Source organism: Macaca fascicularis, chromosome 9 (genome assembly GCF_037993035.2).
Source record: "Macaca fascicularis isolate 582-1 chromosome 9, T2T-MFA8v1.1".
Taxonomy (NCBI): domain Eukaryota; kingdom Metazoa; phylum Chordata; class Mammalia; order Primates; family Cercopithecidae; genus Macaca; species Macaca fascicularis.
In genome coordinates this window covers 108,770,545-108,786,447 of record NC_088383.1, presented here as the reverse complement: position 1 = coordinate 108,786,447, position 15,903 = coordinate 108,770,545, and the positions used below count along the sequence as shown (strand labels likewise).

General features: G+C 43.5%; 1 protein-coding gene across 5 annotated transcripts in view; it reads right to left on the bottom strand.

Moving 5' to 3' along the window:
- The window catches only part of ABCC2 (ATP binding cassette subfamily C member 2), a 60,874-nt gene that overhangs the window by 29,091 nt on the left and 15,880 nt on the right, over positions 1-15,903 (bottom strand). For 4 of the 5 annotated variants that reach the window (XR_012418064.1, XR_280804.5, XM_045361359.2 and 1 more), the window contains exons 8-16: positions 14,878-15,041; positions 13,695-13,872; positions 7,826-8,080; positions 6,663-6,728; positions 4,585-4,722; positions 3,870-4,016; positions 3,172-3,256; positions 1,779-1,845; positions 147-273 (exon numbers count right to left, since the gene is read on the bottom strand). Coding sequence is in view for 3 of the 5 variants with exons in the window: in XM_045361359.2 (XP_045217294.2) it covers positions 147-273; positions 1,779-1,845; positions 3,172-3,256; positions 3,870-4,016; positions 4,585-4,722; positions 6,663-6,728; positions 7,826-8,080; positions 13,695-13,872; positions 14,878-15,041 (1,227 nt within the window). In the remaining 2 variants the exon portion in view is untranslated. Of the gene's footprint in view, positions 1-146; positions 274-1,778; positions 1,846-3,171; positions 3,257-3,869; positions 4,017-4,584; positions 4,723-6,662; positions 6,729-7,825; positions 8,081-13,694; positions 13,873-14,877; positions 15,042-15,903 lie in introns of those variants that run through there. The other variant, XM_074002439.1, reaches the window with a different exon arrangement.

Below are 15,903 nucleotides of genomic sequence, written 5' to 3'. Positions count from 1 at the left end.
CACAGATCTACCAAATGTCTCCAAGGCCTCACCTACTAGCCCTCAGTGCCTTCTCCCCAGTGAGGCAAAAGCACGAAGGGAGTCAGAGGGAGGCTCCCTGCTGACATTCGGGAGTCAGAGGCATTTGCAATGGCATTCCCTCTCACCTTGATGGTGATGTGCCCGTGGACATTTTCCATTTCTCCCAGCATGGCTGATATCAAGGAGGACTTCCCAGAGCCGACAGGCCCCATCACAGCCACAAGTTGGCCTGGCATAATGTCCAGGTTCACACTGAAAGAGAGGAATGTCTTTGAAGGAGATAGCAGGGGTTGGGTATTAAAGAGTAGCTCAAGTCACTTCTCTGAGTCTCCACGAAGTCTGGTATTAGGAGATTTCCCCTCAAGATTGGAAAATTTGCCTTGGATATACAAGACCCCAAAGTGCTTCTTTAATACTTTTTCTTTTTGTTTTTTCTTAGCTCTAAAAGGCTAGAGAATGAGCCCCAATGAGCCCTAATTTATCCAACTCATCTGTAAGCTGTTTGTGCCAAATGTGCATTTCCAATGATAACATTCTCCTAGAATGAACATGGTTACCTGTTGAACAAGACCCTATTGGGGGCCTGGAGACCTGGCTTGGTTCAAGTCCCAACCCTGACGCTGCTGGGCTATGTCATCTTGGAAGGTCACTTCCTTTGGACTAAGGACCCCTCCTTTCTTACTAATGGGATTGGACTAGATTAACATTTCCCAAATTTAGCTGCTAAATGTGTCACCTGGAACATTTGCTGAAAGTAGATTCCCTGGCCTTTCTCCTGAATATTTGACTGTATCTGGCTGGGTAGGGGCCCACACTGGAACTGGTTCCTGGAAACTCTGTGTGCCAGCCCTGTTATTTGAGTTTCTAGAACACTAGGAACATTAGGAACTTGTTCACAGTCTTTCTGAATCTGCCCATTGAGCTGAATTTCTTCCAGACCTATAACAGTATGGTGGAAGCCCTGCCCAGTTTCCTCTCTGGAAAGGGAAACTGCTGGGTTAGGAGGGTTCAGAGCAGATGCTCCTGCCCCTAGCTCATCGTGGGGCTAGCTCTGGAGTCCATGTTAAAGACTATAGGAACAAGATAGAGGAGTGGGAAGTCAGGAGTATAGTAAGGAGATAATAAGACATGCGCAGTTGTCCGAGATCGCGCCACTGCACTCTAGCCTGGGTGACAGAGCAAAACTCCGTCTCAAAAAAAAAAAAAAAAAAAAAGATGTGCTCAGTTGTGAAGAAAGAAAGATATGGCCTATTCAGGCCCCTGGTGTACTCTGTGCTGTGCTCAGTGGATGAATTGGGTGTGCTATTACACATGGTGCTTAAGAGACACACTATGTGCAGAAGATTCACACTAAGGAGCCAGATTCCAATGTTCCTGATTGCTATTCTTGGATGAATGAACTTATACTGAATTCAGGTTCTTGTGTTTATCTTCTACCATACCCAGAGACGTGGCCACCTGCCAACACTGCACCACCTCCATCCACAATCTGCACACACAAATGTCTTCATGGGATCACAGCTGGATATTCATGGTCCCATAGTAGGAAAGCAGGGTGGCAAATACAGTTATCAGGGGAAGGGGCTGAGAACCTTTGCTTTCAGCTCATCTCTCCAGGGGTTTGTCCTGCACTGGTATCTAATTGAAGACACGCACATAGCTCAATTCCCCATGTATTCTATTACACGGAATTTTCTGAGAATCGGCCAGGCAGTGAGAATGCTAAAGAACATTAGGGTGGAAAGAAGGCAACTCACTCTCGGATTGTGGCTTCCATATCACGTTCCCAGGTAAAGGAGGCCTCAGAAAACTGCACGGCTTTGTCTGTTGAGAAAAAGTCCTCTTTTGGTCAAATGTACGTCCCCATGTGACTGTCTGCCCTTTCTCAGCCCTCATGTGTCTCCGCTTTCTCCATCAGCACCCGGGATTGTTTCTGCTAAGTGCTGGCTCCTATGCTAACAGGAGGCAAATGAAATCTCCTAGAATGAGACCAGAAGTGGCCTGCATATGAAGTCCTTTTTTTTTTTTGAGTCATGGTCTCACTTTGTCACCCAGACTGGAGTGCAGTGGTGCAATCTCGGCTGACTGCCGCCTTGACTTTCCAGGCTCAAGAGATTCTCCTGCTTCAGCCTCCAGGTAGATGGGACTACAGGCATGCACCACCATGCCCCGCTAATTTTTGTATTTTTAGTAGAGACAGTTTCGTCATGTCACCCAGGCTAGTTTCCAACTCATGGACTCAAGTAATCTGCCCGGCTCAGCCTCCCAAAGGCCTGGGATTACAGGCCACTGTGTCCAGCTTAAAGTCCTTTTTTTTTTCTTTTTGTTTCATTTTGTTTTTTTGAGATGCAGTTTCACTCCTGTCACCCAGGCTGGAGTGCAATGGTGCAATCTCAGCTCACCGCAACCTCTACCTCCCAGGTTCAAGTGATTCTTCTGCCTCAGCCTCCCGAGTAGCCAGGATTACAGGCATGTGCCACCACACTCAGCTAATTTTGTATTTTTAGTAGAGACGGGGTTTCTCCATGTTGGTCAGGCTGGTGTCAAACTCCTGACCTCAGGTGATCCGCCTGCCTCGGCCTCCCAAAGTGCTGGGATTACAGGCGTGAGCCACTGTGCCCGGCTGAAGTTCTTTTTGATTCAGAACTCCCAAGCCTACTGGAAGGCCAGATTCCTGACCTACGCATACTCTGGGTATACTCTCAGGCCCTCTGTTGCCCAGTCCCCTTGTATGAATTCCACCTCCATATATAAATCCTCCCCACCATGGATTCCAGTCCTACTGCCCACTCTGGCCATGGTTGGCCCCCAACCTTTAAACCTTCAGAATCTGAGTATTCTTTCACTCTAGGCTACCTTCCCAATCCCACACACTTGGCTCCATCCTGACTTCTGCTTTCTGGATCCTTTGCAGGATTCCCTGCTTATCCTCAGAAGAGCTGGCCCAGCTGTATTTAGCAATCTAGTTGAGCAATCTGCTGTAAGTGTAAACAGAATTCAAGTAAGAACAGTATGTATCTTATGCAAGCATAGGCTCAAGACAAATCTCCAAGCTGTCTTTCAGTTTGCTGCTGCTAAGTTCTTGCATTATCAAAATTCTGGCACCAACACTGCGAATAAGTTTGGGAAGCGACTTCCAAATTTATTTACCAAAATTGCAGTCATGTCGAATGGCAGATGTGTCCAAGTCATCCCCTCCCAAGTACTTCTCCAGCCGCTCTGTGGAAACACCGGCCTAGAGAAGGACACAAAGGATCTCAAGAATTAAAGTCAGTAACAAGCACAAGCAGAGAGATTTTGACTTTGTCATTAGCCCATGATTTTCTATTTGCCACAGCTGGCCTCTCCTAAGCTCCACCAAACTCAGCCCTGGAAGCTATCCCACCATAGACAGATGGAAGTGGGTGCTCTATTTCAGTCCTTTAGCAAACTCACGGAGTTCAACTCCTCTGCTCTCTCCAGTCGTTGGCCCTAATTTCAGAAACTACGTACCTGCCTTCTAAGACAAAAACTTAACTTCTATCTGGTTCTAGTAACTAGGCCTTCTCATCAGTCTACTGCCTGTCTGGTGACCTTCCTCTGCAGCTCTGGTACTTGCCGCATATCAGTGGCTATGCTCAGGTAGATGAGATTGGTATAATTATCCTCATTTTATAGTTAGATAAACTGGGGCTCAGAAAACTCATGATTTTATTAAGGTCAAACCACTGGTCTCCAGAAATCAAACAGATCTCTCTCTCTTGAAAGTTTACCAGCAAAAGTTAGACATGGGATGGGATAGCCAGTCATTCTGGACTCCAAGGCTCTTAACCAGAGATAGGCAGTCATCAGCGAGAGTGCCGACCTACCTGGAGCATGGAGGAGATCATCATGGGAAGCATGCTCAGGGGAAAGCGCAGGATGTTGAAGAGAGTAATGGAGGTGAAGGCCTTTTGTGCATCCAAAATATTGTTGCTATCCACCAGGACATAAACAGAAAATGTGACCACAGATACCTGGAAAGGGCAAGGTCATAAGCAATTTATTCCTAAAAGGGACAAAGCAGCATTGTGCTAGGTTTCAGGAGCACCGTATATCAGAGCTAAAGGCGCCTTGAGGGTGATCCAGCCTCTTCATGTACAGATGAGAAAACTGAGCCCAGGAGAGGAGGAAATATCTTCCCCAAGGTCACAAGGTCAATTAATGGATTACTAGGACCAGAGTTCAGGTCTCCTGGATCCTTTATCAGTGTTCCATCCACTATAGACCTACACCACCTTCCAAAAAAGACAAGAAAGCCTCCTAAGCCAAACCTTCCTGATACCACATGCTTGCTGTGCATCTTGAAAAGTTGCTCTGGGCTGCCAGACCACCGTACAGTACATGAAGGTGAAACTAGCGCTGGGGGTGTGGGACAAAGGAGGAAAAGCAGCATGGGGCGGTGAGAGGGACAAGTCCCCTGGATCTCGTGGTCAGGCCTAGAGGTGTCAGCTAGTCTATCAAAAGTGAACTTCCTTTTCAGGAAGCTGATGCAGGTCCAGGTGAACACCCAGGCGAATGCCCATGGACCCCTCTGCTACTCACCAGGACTGGAGTTAACTGGAAGATGAACATTACTACACATTGTAGTTGACTAAAGGCCAGCAGGTTCTTGAGCTCTTTCTTTCGGAGGTTTTGGACTTGGTCTCTGAATGAAGGTTCCCAGGCAAAATATTTCAGGATCTAATAAGTTGAAAAAAAATACAGCTCACATGATTGTCCCCGAAAGGGCACCAGGTGTATCTGATCCACCCATGTTTCAGGATATAGTCCCCAAAATGTGGGGAATAGAAATCCAGATTATAAAGTATGATTACAGAAAGGTAGCTTGTATTTGTTGACAACCTACTATGTACAAAGCATTTTAAATACATTATCTCACTTTATAACAACCTTAGTATGACTAACTGTTCTAGTTTGCCTGGGACTAAAGGGCTGCCCAGAACACAGGCCTTCCAGTACTAAGACTTAAAAAGTTCTGGGCAAATCGAGGTGAGTTAGTCACATTACATTTGTGGAGTTATTATCTTCATTTAAATGATAAGGAAACAAGCTGAGAGAGGCAAGGGAACCTTCCCAAACTTTTGGCAAGTTAAACCACCCAGTGGTAGAGCTGAGATTCAAAACCAGCTCTCCTTTTAGTTTTGCCACGTTAACAGAAGGACATATCAGAGCTCTGTGTGGAGAATTAACAAGGAGTTAAAAGGGGGCTCTGTTTTATTTTTAAGAAGTTTAGGATAATGTTAAGCTGTATTAATTCAAAACAATATTCAGTTAAAAGAAATCATTGGTCATCTGGAGGATGAAATGCATTATCATGAAAGCTGGTAAATGGAGGGGAAGAAGCAAAAATTTATTCTGCCTATCCCATACTAACTTCATTTTAGGGTAAACAATAAGTTGATGAAAGATAATTCTTCTTCATAAAATTCCAGCTAATCAATGTCAAGGGAATAACAGAATTAAAACATTTCACTCTTTTGCAGTTCCTAATGAAATAACAGACCAAGGCCATGATCATAAAATTCTTACAATAGTGTTTTTCACCTTGGTGGCATATTAGAATAACCTAGGGAACTTAAAAAAATATACATGTCTGGGCCTCGCTCCCAAAGAGTCCAATTTAAATGGTTTGAAGTAGGCCCCCAGCCTCAGTGGGTTTTACAAACTTCAAATTTCTCAGGTGATTCTAATGTGCTGCCAGCATCACAAACTACCGCTTTAGTGAAAGACTAGCAGGAAACCTTGTAAAGGATGGATCAGGCTGACACTGCCTGGGCCCACTCAAGTCATCATCGCTGCAGTTTGGAAGCACACAGCACCACTTGAAAGCAACCTGGTACTCCTACCCCCAAATGAACTCTAAATCAATCAAACCTTTAGATCTAACTATCAATTTACAGGAAATAAGACAAATAACTTAGTTTTTTTGGAATGACCAAGACAAACACACACACACACACACACACACACACACACACACAGAGAGAGAGAGAAACTGTTGTAGATTAAAATCACTATCAATTAAATACCATACCATGCATGGACATTTTTTGGGTCCTTATTCAACCTAACCAACAGCAAAACAAACAAACAAAAGGCACGTATGAGGCAAATGGAGAATTTTGATGGTATCAAAGAATGTTAATTTTTTTTTGTAGGTATGATAATGGTATTGTGTCTATATTTTAAAAATAAGTCCTTCTTTTAGAGATACATACACAGTATTTATGAATGAAAGGACAAGATCTCTGAGATTTGCTTTAAAATAATCAAGCAAGTGTGAGGGGAGTGGGTTTATAGATGAAACTAGTTAGGGCATGCTGATAATTCCTGGAGCTGGGTGAAAAGTTCGTAGGGGTTCATGATAGTCTCTATTTTTCTATATGTTTAAAAACTTCTACAGTAAAGTGTCAAAAACAAAACAAGCTATTTAGGGTGAATAAATAGAAATAGAGGTTCAACAGAGGACCTGAGAGGGACAGGAGGACATGAAACAAAAGTCATGTGACACAACTGGCCGAGAAGCAGGAATCCATCACCTCTACCAGGGTTTGCGAAGGTCAAGAGAGCCGCTGCTTCTGTCCTTACCCACAGAGAGCCACCTACGCTCAGATTCTCACCTTAATTCCACTAAGAATCTCATTCATGATCTTTAAACGTTTGTCTTTATTCTTCATATTTTTGACCTGCCAGGAAAAAAGCAAAAGAAAAACAATATACGCTTCCATGAGAGAGGGCTCAGGTTTGCTGCAGACGTCAGGCCTCACTGCTACTTTGTGACTGTCACTTAGTAAGAACTTGAGGTGCCCAGTGATGGGATTCACCACCCTCCACTCTCTTTGCCCACTCCGTTCCTGCTACACCCATCTTCTTTCTGATCCTTGCTTGTGCCAAGCTTGTTTCTGCCCCATAGCCCTTGCCTGACTGTACCCAGCTCCCAGGCTGTTCTTCTCCTGCCCTTCCCAAGGCTTTCTCCTTTACAATCAGGCTTGTGTCATTCAGAGTTCAGCTTAAATGTCCACTCCCCAAGAGGTCTTCCCTGAACTCATTGAAAATAGCCACCCATTCACTCACTATCTCATCACCCTGTTGAATTCTCTGTATAACACTTATCATGATCTGATATTTTTCTTCTTTGTATATTGCCTGTCTCTCCACCATCCCACCAGGTAGAATGTAAGATCCATGAGAACAGGAGCCCTAACTCACTACTGTGTTCTCAGAGAAGTAAGATATGCAAGAAATATTTTCAAAACAATTATTTGTAACTTGAATGCAAAACAAATGAGTGAATAAATCATATACATTGTCAAGTCCACCCACCCAACCTGTGAATTCTGGCAGGACTGAGGACACTGTCCACATGGAACCCTCCCACCTGATGGTAGCGGGATGATTGCCAAGGCTCAGGCTGAAATTTGGATCACTCAGGCGACTGTTCTCTATGGTTGATTTAGATTGCTGTAACAGGGCCCCAAATCACTGTTACTAGGGCAGCCCAGCAGAGCAAGAGGGAAGAATTATGTGCAGCATCTCCGGGGCAGCCCTTCCTTCTCCAGTCAGGCTCTTCCCTCTAACATGAATGCAGGGGAGTGTATATAAACCCTAAGAGTCATCAGAAGATGAAAAGGGAACTCAGAGAAAGCCAAGTACACTTGAGATGGTAGAAAGTCTTCTACCAGCTTTGACTTGCCCAAACTCCCATTAAGAATTAGAGTAGAGTAAGAAAAAGGGTTTACACTTTAAAGAAAGCATATATTTTTCCGGGTGACTCTTTCTTTACCTGAATGGTCCTACTCTTGGTGGACAGTATCGCATTAATTGGGATTACAAGCACCATCACCCCAACACCTGCTAAGACTGAGGGTCCCAACTCTCTCCATAGGAAGAAGATGGATAAGACAATCTGTAGAACACATGACCACAGCAAGTGTATGAAGTTGGTCACATCCATGAGCTTCTGGGCATCCACAGACATCAGGTTCACTGTTTCTCCAACGGTGTACTCCTTCCTGGCCAAGTTGGATAGGGTCAATGCCTAAAGATAAAGATTGAAATTGGGACCCAATGACAAAGCCAGGGATACTAGGGAGTAGAAGAAGCAGCTCAGGAAGTGAGATTACAATGGAAGGATGTGCTCCATATGGACATAGCTTCTCCAAGGCACTGTGACTTCTTGCCTCCAAATCTTATACATGGTGTTCTCTCATTCTTGACCACTCATTCTTCCTATTCCCACCTTCCTCCAACCCTACACATCCACACACTTCTTTGCCCAAAAAACTCCTATTTATCCTTTGGTGTCAGCCGAGATGTAACTTCTTGTGAGAAAACCACCCTGACTACAAAGTTGGGATTAGATACTCGTCCTGTGTACTCTCATAATATCCTGAGCTTACCGTTGTCATTACATTCATCACAATGAACCGTAATTACCTTGTTTTTTTTCTGTTTCTCCACTAGATGTAAACTCTGTGAGGATGAGGGCATCTATCTATTTCAATACTATATTATGTGGCACATAGTAGAGAATCAAATACTGAAGGATGGAAGAAAAGGAGGGATGGATGGATGGAAGGAGAGAGGGAGGAAAGGAAGGAGGGAACCAGCATGTATTGATTTTGACCTCAGAAGCTTTTGATATGGCAACGTTATTTGGAGTCATACTCTTATGAAGAGGTTGCAACAATTCCCAAGAAGGACAGAGAATTTAGAATGAAGAGAAAAACTTCAGACTTCATACTTTGAAGTAAAATGACTTTTGTAGGCCGGGCACAGTGGCTCACACCTGTAATCCTAGCACTTTGGGAGGACGAGGCAGACAGATCACCTGAGGTCGGGAATTCAAGACCAGCCTGGCCAACACGGCGAAACCCCATCTCTATCAAAAATACAAAAATTAGCTGGGCATGGTGGTGGGCGCCTGTAATCCCAGCTGCTCGGGAGGCTAAGGCAGGAGAATTGCTGGAACCTAGGAGGCGGAGGTTGCAGCGAGCCGAGATTGTGCCACTGCACTCCAGACTGGGCTACAGAGCGAGACTCTGTCTCAAAAAATAAAGTAAAATAAAAGACTTTTGTATTGTCAGGATTTTTCAGGCACTGTCTAGATGCCTGGTCTTGTAGTATGGGCTTCCTGTTCTCATGTTAGAGAGGTCAGGAGGTTGATAGCCACAAGTCTGTCACTTGCAACAATGCCTTGCACAAATGTATCAGAGTACTGAAACCAACTTGCACTATGCCACCAAGGCACCATCAGGAGGTTGATAGCCACAAGTCTGTCACTTGCAACAATGCCTTGCACAAATGTATCAGAGTACTGAAACCAACTTGCACTATGCCACCAAGGCACCATCTGGAGTAGGCTGCATCTTTCTATAAGAAGGAGAGCCACCTTGTAATTCCCAGAAAGACAGTGTACGGGCTACAAGTGGCCCATACTACTTCCATCTTCTCCTAGAAGCACTACTGCCATCTTAATCCACCAATACATTCTTTGGAACATATCAGGATTCTTGGCTGTACAGTAAAAAGAGGAAAGTTTTCTAAAATGTTGGACCACCAAGGTTCTAGAGGAATCAGCCCACTGCTATGCCTTCCTTTTGGTATGGAAGAGGGAAAAACAAAAAACAACTAACAACATCTAATTGCCCTTCAAGGTAATCACTATACATTTCTATTTTCAGTAAATTTAGTCCCAGTACATATCTCAAAATAATAAGAGCTATTTACGACAAACCCACAGCCAATATCATACTGAATGGGCAAAAACTGGAAGCATTCCCTTTGAAAACTGGCACAAGACAGGGATGCCCTCTCTCACCACTCCTATTCAACATAGTGTTGGAAGTTCTGGCCGGGGCAATCAGGCAGGAGAAAGAAATAAAGGGTATTCGATTAGGAAAAGAGGGAGTCAAATTGTCCCTGTTTGCAGATGACATGATTGTATATTTAGAAAACCCCATCGTCTCAGCCCAAAATCACCTTAAGTTGATAAGCAGCTTCAGCAAAGTCTCAGGATACAAAAATCAATATGCAAAAATCATAAGCATTCCTATACACCAATAACAGACAAACAGAGAATCAAATCATGAGTGAACTCCCATTCACAATTCCTTCAAAGAGAATAAAATACCCAGGAATCCAACTTACAAGGGATGTGAAGGACCTCTTCAAGGAGAACTACAAACCACTGCTCAACGAAATAAAAGAGGACACAAATGGAAGAGCATAGGAAGAATCAATATCGTGAAAATGGCCATACTGCCCAAGGTAATTTATAGATTCAATGCCATCCCCATCAAGCTACCGATGACTTTCTTCACAGAATTGGAAAAAATTACTTTAAAGTTCATATGGAACCAAAAAAGAGCCCACATTCCCAAGACAATCCTAAGCCAAAAGAACAAAGCTGAAGGCATCATGCTACCTGACTTCAAACTATACTACAAGGCTACAGTAACCAAAACAGCATGGTAGTGGTACCAAAACAGAGATATAGATCAATGGAACAGAACAGAGCCCTCAGAAATAATACCACACATCTACAACCATCTGATCTTTGACAAACCTGACAAAAACAAGAACAAAAATTAATTCAAAATGGATTAAAGACTTAAATGTTAGACTTAAAACCATAAAAATCCTAGAAGAAACCTAGGCAATACCATTCAGGACATAGGCATGGGCAAGGACTTCATGTCTAAAACACCAAAAGCAAAGGCAACGAAAGCCAAAATTGACAAATGGGATCTAATCAAACTGAAGAGCTTCTGCACAGCAAAAGAAACCACCATCGGAGTGAACAGGTAACCTACAGAATGGGAGAAAATTTTTGCAATCTACCCATCTGACAAAGGGCTAATATCCAGCATCTACAAAGAATTTAAACAAATTTACAAGAAAAAAATCAAACAACCCCACCAAAAAGTGGGCAAAATATATGAACAGACACTTCTCAAAAGAAGACATTTATGCAGGCAACAGACACATGAAAAAATGCTCATTGTCACTGGCCATTAAAGAAATGCAAATCAAAACCACAATGAGATACCATCTCATGCCAGTTAGAATAGTGATCATTAAAAAGTCAGGAAACAACAGGTACTAGAGAGGATGTGGAGAAATAGGAACACTTTTACACTGTTGGTGGGACTGTAAACTAGTTCAACCATTGTGGAAGACAGTGTGGCAATTCCTCAAGAATCTAGAACTAGAAACACCATTTGATCCAGCCATCCCATTACTGGGTATATATCCAAAGGATTATAAATCATGCTGCTATAAAGACACATGCACATGTATGTTTATTGAGGCACTATTCACAATAGCAAAGACTTGGAACTAACCCAAATGTCCATCAATGATAGAGTGGATTAAGAAAATGTAGCACATATACACCATGGAATACTATGCAGCCATAAAAAAGGATGAGTTCATGTCCTTTGTAGGGACATGGATGAAGCTGGAAACCATCATTCAGAGCAAACTATTGCAAGAACAGAAAACTAAACACTGCATGTTCTCATTCATAGGTGGGAATTGAACAATGAGAACACTTGGACACAGGATGGGGAACATCACACACCTGGGCCTGTTGTGGGGTTGGGGAGAGGGAAGGGATAGCATTAGAAGATATACCTAATGTAAATGACGGGTTATGGGTGCAGCACACCAACATGGCACATGTATACATATGTAACAAACCTGCACATGGTGCACATGTACCCTAGAACTTAAAGTATAATAATTTAAAAAATCAATCAATAAATAAATTTAGTCCCAGTAGCCCTTGTCTGGGGACAACTCCTGGCTTTGTGATTGTAGGCATTGAAATTATCTAAGCCTTATTTTTCTCCATAAAATAGGGATAATGTACTTATTTCACAGGGCAATAGCCCTGTGAATTGATAGTAAATGTAAAAAATGTTTCATAAGTAGTGAAGCATTGTCTAAACATATAAATTAGTAATTTTCTTCTACTCTTCTAATAGTGATATTTATTTGAATAAAAGTATCATTGAGGGTTCTATTTTATAAATCCTTTATTGATTGTAACAGTTGCAAAACCTGGAATATTAAGAATCAAAATAGTGTGAATGAATAATCACAATTATGAAAAAATTGTAGAAGTGTACTTTACTAGCAATGGCTGAAATAGGCTGGTTAGTGACCTCATAACCTGTAAAGCAGCAGAAACTCAGTATCTCCAGAAGGAATAAGGAGATTGTAAAAATCAACTGGAGGAAGACAAATTCCAGTAGGGGGGTATCTGGGAGTTCAAAGGACGTGACCAGACTTCTGATCTAAAGACACTTGGATTATCTGCCACTGTCTCTCAACGAGCCAACATCTACTCAGGGAAGACAAAGACAAAGTGTTGTTTCTAGAGAGGAAAGCAAAGGAGAAAAGTAGGAACTGTAATAGAGAAGTCACCATGATGGAACTTTGCCGTGATGGAATAAAAAAAGGAAGAGAGTCAACTAGTGTTCCGACCTATAAAAAAATTGGAACCTATCTCCTCAGGGATGAATTTTCTCCTCAAGTCTGTAGTCACTGATCATAACTACTGTATTTTCATTTCTTAAGGAACAAAATGGGACTTCATCTTGGTATGGAGGACATGAGGAACATACAGTTGCCTTGAGAAAGTTAACCCTCAAAAACAATGTATCGGCCAGGCGCTGTGGCTCATGCCTGTAATCCCAGAGGTGGGCGGATCATGAGGTCAGGAGATGGAGACAATCCTGGCTAACACGGTAAAACCCCGCCTCTACTAAAAATACAAAAAATGAGCTGGGCATGGTGGCATGCGCCTGTAGTCCCAGCTACTCAGGAGGCTGAGGCAGGAGAATCACTTGAACCCAGGAGGCGGAGGTTGCAGTGAGCCAAGATTGCACAACTGCACTCTAGCCTGGGCAACAGAGCAAGACTCCGTCTCAAAAACAACAATAACAACAACAACAACAGAAACAACAACAAACCACCACCACCAACAACAAAAAAAACCAATGTATCAGAGGGAAGATGAACAAAATCATCTTAAGGAAAAGAAAAAGCTTCCAGGTCTGCAGAACTCAGTAATCAGCATGAATGTATTTACAAATTGAAAAAAGAAGTCAGGCAGAGGAGGGTTGGGTTAGCGCTAAAGGTTAGAAAAAGAAGTTGCTAGGTGAAATTTGGTCTGGGGAGATGGAGCTCCGGCAAGATTGCAATTTGAGATGGATACAACAGGTCTCTGAGCTGGGTTTCATTAAGTATTTGAGTTGAATGTTGGTGGTTTTAAGAGTTTGACCCTTCACCAGCTTCTTTTCTGACCTTATATTCTTTTCCAAGGCATTTTACCTTGTCAAGAGACGCAGGAAGAGGTGGATGGGTAGCCAAGCCTTCAGGGCTGCAAGGTGGATCCTGAGCACCAGAACAGCTTGCAAGCTTCTCCCTGGGGAGTACCTTTTCCCTCCTGGCCTCTCCACCCATTGTTTGTGAACATACTTCTCATAATCTAATTTCCAAAGAAACATCTAACGGAGGCTGTATGGTCAAAATTAAGTGTTGAGATGAGTTATCATTTTCATCACATTTTCCTCAACCTTGGAATCAATATTCATATTTACTGAGGGGATTTTCTTTGGTGATACCTGCCATATTCTGCTTACCTTCTTATATACAGAAGCCATGATAGCTGTCCGTACTTTTACACCCAGCATGAAGCACAGCTGGAAATAACACTGAAGGCAGAAAGACTGAATGAGAGCCGCAGCGAATAAGAGGATTGCACAGAGATATCCAATCCACAGATATGTGTCACGGTCACTTGCAAAGGAGATCAGCAATCTGCCAGAGAAAAGCCAAGTTAGTTATATCCATAAGGCCTCCAAGGACACCTCTCCCCTCATGCACAGCCAGCTAGACTATGCTACCTTTATACTGTAGGTAACAAAAGTGACCAGAATTGTCCAAAGCCTTTGGAAGACCTAAGCTCCACAGTTTCACCAGTGTCCTTTTTGTTTTGTTTTGTTTCTGATACAGGGTCTCGTTCTGTTGTCCAGGCTGGAGTGCAGTAGCAGGATCATAGTTCATTAAGCCTCGAGCTCCTGGGCTTAGGTGATCCTCCCACCTCAGCCTCCTGAATAGCTGGGTTTCAAGCATGTGCCATCACATCCAGCTAATTCTTTTCTTTTGTAGACATGGGGTCTTGTTATGTTGACCAGCCTGGTTTCAAACTCCTGGCCTCAAACAATCCTCCTGCCTCAGTCTCCCAAACTGCTGAGATACAGTCATGAGCCACCATGCCTAGCCTGGCGTTCTTGCTTTTACTTGGAGATGAGCAGCAAGAGTGTAGGGTTTATAAGCCATGGCTGTGAGAATGGATAACGAAAGAAATGCTCCACATAGCTGCCACTGCAATGCTTTGTCCCTGTTTTTCCCTGCAGGTGGTTCATTCCATAGATCGTGGCAGATTTTGAAGTCTTGTCAAGATTAACCCGAACCGCCCATGGAAGGCTGTGACAGAGAGATGAAGTCAGTTACTCTCCAGGGGCATGCTGCCCACCCCTTGGGCCTGGCTCAGCCCTTAGCAGTTTAACAAGAAAGAGCCCCTAACGATTACCCGGCCCCCTGTGAGGAGAGAGACATGGAAAAGAGAGAGGCTAAAGTACACATCATCATACATCTTGAAAACTGCCTGCAGTCTTCATGAACATAAGGCTAAGGTGGAAGAAAATGATGAGCATTTTTACAAAATGGGAATTGAAGAAAAGTTCCTGCTTGCATACACGGGGCAAAAAGGAGGGTGGCAGAGGAGGCCCTGAAAGGACCATCTAAGGCCTGAGGACTCACTTCAGCAGCTGAGGACTCACAAACGTGAAGATGTCATTCACTAGCTTCAGTAGGAACGATTTCAGGAGCACTGTGTAGAAAGTTTTGAACAGAGCCTTGATCAACCAGGATTTTGGAACATCTTTTTTGGTCCCAGACTTCTTTTTTTTCTTTTTAATGTCATCCTAGGTACAAAACCAAACAACAGTGTCCACAGAGTTATGTCTGTTCCTGGCCTGAGCAGCTTCAGGATGGTCAGCCTGTGAGCCCCGTGGCCTTCTATGTACAGGTTTTGATCGTCTCTCCCTGGTCTAGTTGCTTCTGCCTTTCTAGCTGCCTGCACTGATCCACTCTCCCACTGCTAATTGATACTTGTAATCTAATTGGGGTTAGAAAACCAGGCAACTAACCTGGTAAGAGTACCATGTAAAAACAGAGACCCATCTGCGTGAGGGCCTGAGGGGCAGTCCTGAGAGCGAAGGGCCTGGGCATGGTGCTGAGAGGCCCTTTCAGTTCTTTTCATGCTTGTGGTTGCTGTGAGATGTTATGGGTTGAACTGTAGCCCTACCCCCAAAAGCTATGTTGAAGCCCTAACCCCCAGTACCTTAAAATGTGCCCTTATTTGGAAATAGGGTCTTTGCAGATGTAACCAAATTAAGATGAGGTCACAGGGGCCCTAATGTGGTATAACTGGTATTTTTACAAGAAGAGAAGAGACAGACACAGGGAGAAGATGGTCCTGTGATGGTGGAGGCAGAGATCAGAGTGATGCATCCAGAAGTGAAGGAACGCCAAGGGTTACTGGCAAACACTAGAAGGTGGAAGAGAGGATTCTCCCCTCCAGGTTTCAGTGGGAGCAAGTCTGCTATCTTGATTTCAGCCTCCTGGCCTCCTGAGCTGGGCACAGTACATTTCTGTTTTAAGCTATCCAGTGTGGTACTCTATCATGGCAGCCCTGGGAAACTAACACATGGGGCATTACAACTCAGTCACCAGCCTCTTTGTCTATGCTTTGGCCTCCTCATTACATCTTCCTGAGTCTCATCT